At 41.4% G+C, this 10,203-nt stretch overlaps 2 protein-coding genes across 5 annotated transcripts; both read left to right on the forward strand.

Annotated features, from left to right (window-relative positions):
- Positions 1-588: 588 nt before the first annotated feature.
- Positions 589-6,525, forward strand: fez2a (fasciculation and elongation protein zeta 2a). The gene is given in 10 exon segments (XM_079692166.1): positions 589-763; positions 766-959; positions 2,155-2,263; positions 2,441-2,557; positions 2,701-2,833; positions 3,387-3,655; positions 3,786-3,866; positions 4,024-4,099; positions 4,186-4,251; positions 5,504-6,525. Coding segments are annotated over 10 exon segments (1,206 nt in total). The 5' UTR covers positions 589-619; the 3' UTR covers positions 5,521-6,525.
- Positions 6,526-6,661: 136 nt separating this feature from the next.
- On the forward strand, positions 6,662-10,203 carry clec3ba (C-type lectin domain family 3, member Ba). Of its 4 annotated transcripts, XR_013810051.1 has the most exons (5): positions 6,662-7,293; positions 7,451-7,549; positions 7,772-8,258; positions 9,233-9,331; positions 10,044-10,203. XR_013810051.1 is itself a non-coding variant. In XM_079692167.1 (3 exons), the coding sequence occupies exons 1-3, from the start codon at positions 7,197-7,199 to the stop codon at positions 8,170-8,172; spliced, it is 597 nt and encodes a 198-aa protein (XP_079548293.1). In that variant the 5' UTR covers positions 6,662-7,196; the 3' UTR covers positions 8,173-9,133. The 4 variants fall into 4 exon arrangements, 1 of the variants encoding a protein (XP_079548293.1); XR_013810050.1 differs by having other exon boundaries at positions 9,233-10,203; XR_013810052.1 differs by lacking the exon at positions 9,233-9,331.

Raw genomic sequence — 10,203 nt, forward strand, 5'->3', positions numbered from 1 at the left:
TGTCCGTTTTCACTTTGTTTGGAGTCCGTTACCATTAGCAACACAAAGCGGGCAGCTGATATTGTAGAATGAGGTAATACATATTTCATCCACTGGGGGCGCTGTTTAGATTTCACTATTACCTTTTATTCAATGTGGCTTTGTTGGGACCGGTTGGGACTAAAGTTTTAAGACCAATTTTGTTGGACCAATATGACATGAAACTAACATCGATATATATAATAATTAAACAACTTTCTGCATGTAAAGACCCAATTTCAGTGAATAAATTTGTCTTAAGTTACATTTGTATGACTGGTTAAGGATTGTCTTGTTTAGTTGCTTTGCATGAAACAAGCAAAACTTTGTGATTTAACAAAAACATTTTAAGGGACAACATTTAATTATTCTCAAAAGTAACAATTTATATATGTAAACAATGTGAATAGCTGTCCTGATGCGTTCACGGTCCTCTGTTAGGTAACGTGTAGCCACTAGTGGGCCCGGTGCGGTGCCGCCATACTGTCCGGTTCAGCCCGCTGGCGGTGGGGAGTGAACGGGCATTCAGAGAGGATGCTGAGACCTGCCTGTCCCACCACACATCCATCATTAACCCGGGGCTACTAAGCTCGTCCGGGCTATGGCTGCACCCATTGCACATTTCGACGAAGACTGGCCGATATTGGGTGATTTGAGCATGGTTTCAGACCAGCGGCTGCAGCTCCCGCAGAAAGGCCGAGTAGAGAGCGCCTCTGCGGGGGAGCAGCGCCGCGGCTGCTCCTCCCGGGTGATGATGATATCCCCGATCTGCAGGACGGCAGCTTCTCCCCGGGGGAAACCGGTTCTTTCAGGTCTATGGAGGATCTTGTGAACGATTTTGACGATAAGTTATCCGTGTGCTTCCAGAATTTTAACGCCAATACAGACAGCATCGCTCCTGTGAGTGTGATAACAGAGGAGTCCCTGCTGGAGAAAGACGAGTGAGTGTTTTTGTTTCCGGCCTGTCCGCAGGCTAGTTGATTTTAATAATAAGTGGATGTTAAGGCTTTTACTCAACGCTGCAGGCTGCATTTTAAAAAGCACACAATGTTATGTTTTCTGCCATGGGATTTATTTTCTTAGATCAGGAGTATTACACATTGTTACACCGTCTCATAATGATGTAATGGGGCTCTAATGACAGCTAGACTGCCACCATCTTTTGTCAAGTCATCAAAACTCAGGGCATAGGTCTGCTCGACCAGTGTAATAACAAACCCATTACACATTGATCCTAACAGGTGCAATGATATTGACATCTGCTCCTAAATGGCTTTACAAACAGATATTTACCAATATGTATGTGTATTGGCTCTTATTTTTGATTTGGCAGCCGATATTTAAAATATAGCTCCTGGTCTATTTTCCTGAAACACACTCAAATCAACTGAGGGAGCCAGTCAATTAATCGGTCAATTGATTGATAGGAAATGAATGTGTTGAGTGTTAAATTGTTAAGTCATTTATCAGGAAACTGTTCGGGCATTTCGATATTAAGAAATCGTTTTAAAAATTGATATAAGCACACTGCCATTCCAAGGAAATTATTTGATGTGTGTAGAGTACAAAAACAAAATATGAACTTTTTGTATATGTCACTAGCTTCAGGATTTTAAATGTCATCATCAAAGGCATTTCAAATTGACAATTACTTTGTATTGGTCTGATTGTGGCACTTGTGGACGATGTCTAAAATAACTAATGTAGGGCCTGTGTACATACAGTCAATACCATGCCCGTGCTAGAAATGTAGGTATGTGTTCCATAATAATAGAAAGTCTTGATAATAAAGAGATACTGGAGTGATTAAGTGCTCCAATAAAAGAGCAGTAGTTTGACCCAAGCCGATCATTCTTACTTATTTTTGCTGTCAGTATTTGTTTACGTTTGCTATTAAATACATCCTTACTGTTAGTCCTTCCATAAAATGTTTCATTAAAAAAAAAACACTTGACCCTAAAATAAATAAATAATTTCCCATAATGCAATACAATCCCCTTGTACCTGGTAAAACCCCCAGTTTGTACATTTTGGAAGTCTGGGTGTTATTTTCTCCCCGTTATCAGTAAATTGATCTGTTATTTTGTCAGTATAATTGGGCTTTTTGGACTGACATTATTATTTATTTCTCCAAAGAATCTGGAAGGTTTTAACCAGTAACTATGGGCATGTGATGCCGGTGGATTGGAAACAGTCCCGAATATGCTCCCTCCACAAACCCTCATACAACCTGGAGGAGAAGCCCGTAAGTGACTCCCCCCCCCCCCCCCCCCCCCTCCCTTATCTGTCCCACTTTCCCTTCAACACCAGCACTCCTACCCTCCCAAATCTATTTTCGGTTTATCTCGCAAATCTCAAATATGTATTGTGCCAGGGTTTAGCGTTTCTGATTAAATTCCCTCCCCCTGTCCTCCCCGGCTAGAGAAAGACTGATGTCACGGTAGAGCTGTCGGACGATGAGGAGCTGAGGGAGCAGCTGGACATGCACTCCATCATCGTCTCCTCCCTTGCAGACGAGCCGCTTTTCACAGCCGAGCAAGTGAGTTACTTGTAGTTTTTCCCAGATGCAGCCACACTGTATCAAGTGTAGGAGTACAGAGCTGCAGCTTAACATGGCTGAAAAGGAGATTTCATAACAGATGAGTGCTGCCTCTCTGATGTGTGTGTCTTTGCTTTGTGCAGGTTATCGAGGAGATAGAGGAGATGATGCAGGACTCTCCTGACATGGAGACAGGCCACAACCCCTCTCAGTCAGACCTCTCGATGCTCTCTCTGGACGTCCAGCGCTGCACCAGGAGCCCCAGCTACGAGTCCAGTGAGTGTCCATTTTGGGCTGAGACAAAACATCAGTAATATATACAGTATAATGAGACATGCTATTGTGGTCTGCTATAAGTACAAAGTAACCATTATGTTGCAGCCTTTTATACCATACTGATGTAATTGTATCAGTATATAGTACAAGCCACACTGTTACACTGGGTGACATGTTCCTTTATTGCAATAATCTAGGCACTGTAGTTTATTTTGACTCAATAACACAAACTCTGTCTTGCAGCATAAATACTCCCAAGCACATACTGTATTTTCTATTAATACGAAATAATCCACAACAAATACGGGGATATGGGAAATTGTTGAGAGATAAACATACTCATTGTTGATTTTGGTCTTTTCATCAGATTTGTTGACAAAGCTAAAATAAAGCTTATCCTCTCGTGTCATAAAAATGTGATGGATTCATGATAGTGCGGTCTCATAAATTGCCCTGCGACCCTTAATCGTTCTATTTTTTGATGAATGAAGGATCAGAATCATAAACAACAGCTGTGTTTTGTGTGTTTTCTCTTTGATTGTTTGTGGTCCAGGAGTGAGGTCCCTGAGTGTCGCGGAGCTGAATGAACGTCTGGAGGAGACGGAGACGACCATCAGGATGTTCTCAGAGGAGCTGGTTCTGCAGCTGGCTCTAAGGGACGAGCTGGACTTTGAGAAGGAGGTGAAGAACAGCTTCATCTCAGCGCTCATTGATGTACAGAACCGACAGAAGGAGCATCGGGAGCTGCTGAAGAAGAAGAAGAAGAAGCTTAAAGCAGGAGCCGGGACGTCGCAGGGACACGCAGAGAAGAACCAGGGATCAGTGAGTGTTTTGCTCCGTCATAATCACGGGATGTCTTCAGTTTTTCTTCTCCAAACAAACTGTATTTTCCTGAAACCTTTTCTTTTTTACTTTGTCTTATATTTCCCTGCTTTACTTCCTTCCTCCTCAGCGCTTCAGCGTGGAGGGAATCTCCTCTGTCATTCAGAACAGCTTCCGGCAAACTTTTGGGAGCGGGTGCAGTGAAAGACAGGTTCCTTTGCCTTTCCCTCTCATCTGCCGAACTTTATCTTCCTGTTTTCTGCACAGAATATAAACACATTGATAGGAATCTCATCCGACAGAAACATCATATACAGAAACTTTGTCTCATCTATTTGTCTTTCGCTCTGTTTTATGTTTCTTTACAGTATTTGACCACAGTCATCCCATACGAGAAAAAGGGACACCCACCCTCCCTTGAGGACCTCCAGATCCTGACAAAGAGTACGTTTCTTTATCTGCACCAGCAGTATTTGAGTTCTAGTGACTGTGATTGATCCATTCACTCCTTTGTTTCTTCTGCCTTGCAGTCTTACAAGCTATGAGAGACGACAGTGACAAGGTGCCCAGTCTCTTAACAGACTATATTCTTAAAGGTGAGCTTTTCTCGTTTGTGTGTCTGCACTATAAATGATGTTGAGAATGACAAATGAATGTCACAACTAAAAAATGGTATACTTCATCTTTATTTTTTCCATGTTATCACATGTTGTTATACAGATTGTGTTTCCCATATCTCAATAAAGAGTGTATTGCAAAAATCCCCAAATCATTTAAAAAAACAAGTCAAGTCTGCTTGTCGCAGTTGAAAGCAAGAACTTCTATTTAAACAGTTAATGTGGGAGCGTTGAAAGACACAGCAACATTTGACAGTTTGCAGCAACAAGGTTCCACTTTTATATGTTTGTTGTTGTCAAAAACAAACACATATTCATAGTGATAAAAGTAAGATATAGACTTGGTATTTAAAAGGTCTGGCTGTTGACTCTGAGGTCCTAAATATCACGGTGCTCAATTAGAATCCAGCCCTTTTTACTGCAAACATTTTGACATGTCATGAGAGGATAACCACAGGTACTTGATCAAAATAATTATGATCCTGTTCTATTTATTCTGTAACAGCCGTTGAAGTTATTCATTTGATCAATTACACCTGTAAAATGGCTGCTGTTAAAAGAGCATTTCTTAATATTCGGCTCTGAGTAACTAGAGTAACTTTATTGTGAAATTCGGTCCTTCAGTACTTCCTGCTGAAAACATTTGCCCTCCGTCTTTTATGTTTTCTTAGTTCTTCCTTTCACATATGTTCTGCTTTCATTCTTTCATGTTTTCTTTCTCTACTTCTCATGTCCTAACTTATCTCCGCCTCACCAGCTCTGGTGTGAGCGATGGATGCAGAGGTTTGTTTCACATGTGATGTGCACTGTTGTGGTTGTCTCACTCACATGGGGAGAGCACCCCCTCTCTACCACTGAACTGTAGTGCAGTCTGACCCTGGTGTTGTCCTTTCACTGTAACCCCCCCCTCTCCACACAGTGACTGCTGCAGCATGGTTGATCCCTCTTAATGTCACAACCCACTGTCACACAAAATGTCGATTCACCCAGCAGTTCACATTTAAGACACAGTTTAATGATCATTAGCCACCTAGCATTGCTGTGATTTCAGGATGTTTCCTCACCCCCTACTTCAGAAATAGGTCATCAGCACTAACTGGTGTCCTTATATTTAGATTTTCCTTATGTTTTTCCTTTCTTTTTCTCCTAGTTGTAATTTGTGCTGATCCCCTCATTCTGAAGGTGCACTCCTGCTCCATCGTTCTAATATGAATCTCTCCTGTTATTACAGTGCTTTGCCCAACGTAGGCCAGAGGGACGGTGCCCAACGCTGGAGAGACTTGAGATAGTTTACCATGGCAACAAGAGGAAGAGGACTCATTGTATTTTTTGCAGACATGAAGCACACTTTAATTCGATCCTGCATGTTTTTACCTCAAGATGTCATTTTTTGTGTTCTTCTCTTCTTTATTTATTTTGGGTTGAGCATTGTGATTTTGCAAACCTTTGTGTGTTCCTGTCATTTTTACCTATTTTCAATGTTTGATTTTCCTGCACTCTGAAAGAGCATCTTAAAAATGTTAAATTATATAAGAAGAAAACCCCAGATTAATATATGTGGGTTGTAAAAGCTGCTCTGTTTGTAACTGAGCTCTGCTTGCTGGTAATAAGCATTGCATAGGGCTTTGTATTTGTCTGAAGTGATTAACTGAGCAATGAACAAATGGACAAAGCATGTTGCAGTAATAAAGGTGCTTTTGAAGCATCATAACTGTAAAGCATAAACAGGAGATTGAAAAATATTCTTACAATCCCCATGAGGAAAGTATTACAGCAGCACATAAGACAGTAGAGAGGTATGAGAGAACAGGAAAAAGATACAAACAAAAATAATTACACATATTACCTTTAACCAGGATGCATAAACATCATTTGCAAAACCACCATATGATTTATGCAGCCGACAAACTGTTTATCTGCATTAATCTGAGCAGATCACTCACATAACAAACTGACTAACTATGCATTTGAATTGTGACCCACACTGTCTGTACTTCCTAGACGCTGTCTGTAACTCTGAATCAGAGGCTGGAGCGTCGGCGTGCCTGCTGCGCACAGGGCAGCCTGTTATTCTCTATGTGTTCTTTTATATGTACAAACTGCCTTTGGTCTTTGCCTGAACTTTTGTACATTTTAAATGAATTATTTTCAATGAATGTGAAATGGCTGGACTACTTACAGAGCCTGCTTCATTGTTATTTATTTTGTAAATATTTTTGTTTCAAATATATTGATAAAAATCACACCATCTTTGTCTTGGCTTATTTTATTCATTTTGCAAACCAGCAGATGAAACAAACAAATATTGATTTCACAATAGTCTTTCTTCATTATATAAGTCCCTGCCTCGTGTCTGCTACACGTCATCGAGTTCACTGAGGGGATCCAGATGGGGGATGTGTAAAAAAAAAACTAAAAAACATCCAACCGCTGGCCTGTAGGAGCCTTAGGCAGAAACACAACAGGACCTTTAACAGGAAAAGCCCATTTATTAGCAGGCAACGATAAGAAGGCACAACTGTTTATAGCTCTGTATTTGTTGCACTCAAGTGGCACAGACAGATGCAGATAATTGATAAGGACATGATGAATATGAAAAAAATGTGACACCACAACCACAGAGAGATAAGGCCCTGCTGCAAGTGATAGATGACCTACAAACATATGGAACCTGAGTAGTGCTTCACAATCCATCTCCTTTAAGCGTTTCAAAAGCAACACAAGCGTCTGTTAAAACATCTGTAAAACATTTGTTCTCTCTCAGATAAGATTTCCTCCTTCAACTCTGTGTCGCCACCCCGGGCTTGTAAAACACAACAGCCTTTGTCTGGCCAGCCCTCAGAGCTGCAAGGAGCTTTCCAAGTGTGCTGCTACACCAGAAACAGCTTCTCTACAGTGGAGTTAAAAGCATTTCTTCCAATATCATGGATGCTCGAAGGGTTTGTCTGATGTTCTGCCTTCTCCTGCTGGCACACTGCACACTCCAGCAGACCTCCTCAAAGAAAAGAAACAGCAAGAAAGGTAGGATAATAACTTGACTTTGAAAATGTCCTTGTTAAAAACCATGAAGAACTTTTAGAGAACAACAAAACTGAACTACTATGTATCATGTATACTGACTGAATGCATTATACTTTGGAATACATTTGGGATGTTCTTTTTTTGACCTCTTCAACAGACTCCGCAAACAGTGCTGCGATCGAGGAGCTGAAGAACCAGATCACTGAAATTGTTCAAGAGCTGAATTTGGTGAAAGAGCAGCAGGCTTTACAGACAGGTATTTATCATGCAGATAAATGGTTAATGACTTGCATACCATTTTTGGAAAATGCTCTTTTTATGAATCACAGCAGAAGAAATGTTTTTGTCTCACAGCTCAATAATATCAAGTAGCTATATATTTCACAACATGTTGGATGTAACATAGAATAGACTATTACACTCTCCAGTGGTAGAGAGCACCAAAATAGACAAGAATAACCCCTGATTTCCTCTTAAGTTTGTCTGCGAGGCACCAAAATCCAGGGCAAGTGTTTCCTGTCTGACCCGGTGAAGAAGACCTTCCATGCAGCCAGCGAAGACTGCTTCTCCAAGGGAGGCAGTCTGAGCACTCCTCTGACAGGAGACGAGAACGAGCAGCTCTACCAGTACGTACGTCAGAGCATTGGCCCCGAGGAGCCCATCTGGCTGGGCGTCAATGACATGGTGACCGAGGGCCAGTGGTTGGACCAATCAGGCTCCAGCGTGCGCTTCAAAAACTGGGAGACAGAGATCACCCTGCAGCCGGACGGAGGGCGCAGCCAGAACTGTGGTCTCCTCTCCACCACGGCACACGGGAAGTGGTTTGATGAGAGCTGCCGAGCTGAAAAGGCTTCTGTGTGCGAGTTCAACATCGTCTGAGGGGCTGCTGTCGACTTAAATATCTCATCATCTGTGCAGATCAACACGTGTATGAAGATCAAATGCTGCACGCAGAAAGGAATAAAGCAAGTATCAGTACATCTATGCCATGCATTGAAAAGTGAAGTGCTGCATTTTCTTCTTCTTCACACAGTGGTCTGGGATACAGCATGACATTGTATAAGCTCAATATTTTTGTATACATCTAATAAACGTGTAATCAATTAAGGTATTTAAGCATATAATCAAGGTAAACACCACTGGATGGCTTTTATATATTGTTATGTATTCTGCTTATCAATGCAATTACCTTTATTACTGAAGAGCAAACATTATGATGACCTTTTCTGAACTTATTTCTAGTTCTGAAAGTTAAAGAACTATATTCTTAATCTTTTGCTCATCAGAGGAAAATAACTGTCTATTACAATATTTAGGGGAGACCAGGGACAGTTGCAACACGGGTCGGTTGTAACGGTTGTAACACCTTCAATATCTCCAATCACAAACAAGCTAGAGTGATGACACTCACTCTGCACATGCGCAGTTAGATGGTAAGATCGCTGAGAAAAAAAAGGAGCCTAGTTTGAATTTCTCATGTAAGATATCAGCAAAAGTGTGTTTCTGAGGTAAAATATTAACTAAAATTATATAATGAATTTTTTGGATACTGTCTTGAGTTCAAATGTCTAGGAATCCAAACTAGCATTATGAGAATCACCGTTTTGTAAGCTACCAATATAAATAGCTAAATATGGGTCAAGCAAGCAATCAGGCAGATTCACAGGGGGTGAAAGCAAGACTGGTGGTCCTGGGACGGTTGTAACGGGACGGTTGTAACATGGCACATTTACAATGATGGCTCATTTGCTTGAATTATCAATTGTTCATTGAAGCATACAGTTGTATTGTTGATTGGTGTGCATTGTCCCTGTAAAAATAAACAGAATAAAATACTGTATAGTAGGCCTAAGGTGTGTGTGTGTGTGTGTGTGTGTGTGTGTGTGTGTGTGTGTGTGTGTGTGTGTGTGTGTGTGTGTGTGTGTGTGTGTGTGTACAGTAGGCCTTTGCCAAATGTCAGAAAGAGGAAGACAGACAGGGGAGTGCTACTTGCTCTGCTGCAGAGGGCCTCAAATGAAGTCATGTAGTGTGAAAAAAGGTAACTGGTACACTGTACGGCTGTACACAAGGACAGTTGCAACAGTTGAGGGTTTTTTTAAAATACATTTTCCAACCTGTACTTATTTCATAAAAACATCTTAAATACATTGTTTCAGTAGCTGACATATTGATAATGTGTAATATAGCAAAATGGCTATCCTATTGTAAATGTTTTTTTACTTATTGGGGAAAGCCCAAAAAGTGTTGCAACTGTCCCTGGTCTCCCCTACTCTTTGATTTCATAGTTGTTTGGAAAGGTCTCGAGCATCTAAAGTTTCCCTTTCAAAATAACACTCAATAATTTGACAAAGGAAATGGTAAACTTCAACAGGAAGGTCCACATTGAAATAAAATACATATATGTGGAAAGGAGGATTTACTGTTGGAAATATGTGCAGTGATATGAGGTTAAATTGTTAACATAGGTTCCGGAGCATGGCCACGCCTAAAACTCCGCCTCGAACCACGGCCACCCCTATTTATATCTGGCAAAACTTCCGGCCACTGCTTGTCTCCATCTTTTCAACCCACCCTCCCTCTCCCTTCTACCCATACAGTTCCCCTTCCGACTCACACCGAGCGATACATCCATCCATCCCTTCTTCCCTCCCTCCCCTCAACATCCCTACATCCCTCATCCTCTGCCCGTCAACATTTATATTTAAACTGCGCATATTTATATACTGTATATATTAACATATTAATTCCAGGTATCGTCTGGGGGCCCGTAATCAGCCCACGCAGATCATGCCAGAGACGGAACCCCCACTCTGAGTCTCCCACTGCACGGACCACAGCTCGTCCTCCCAGATCATCCCTTCACCCCCCTCATATCATTCACATGTTACTTCAATAAACTTACAAACATCA

Source organism: Notothenia rossii, assembly GCF_949606895.1.
Source record: "Notothenia rossii genome assembly, chromosome: 7".
Lineage (NCBI taxonomy): Eukaryota > Metazoa > Chordata > Actinopteri > Perciformes > Nototheniidae > Notothenia > Notothenia rossii.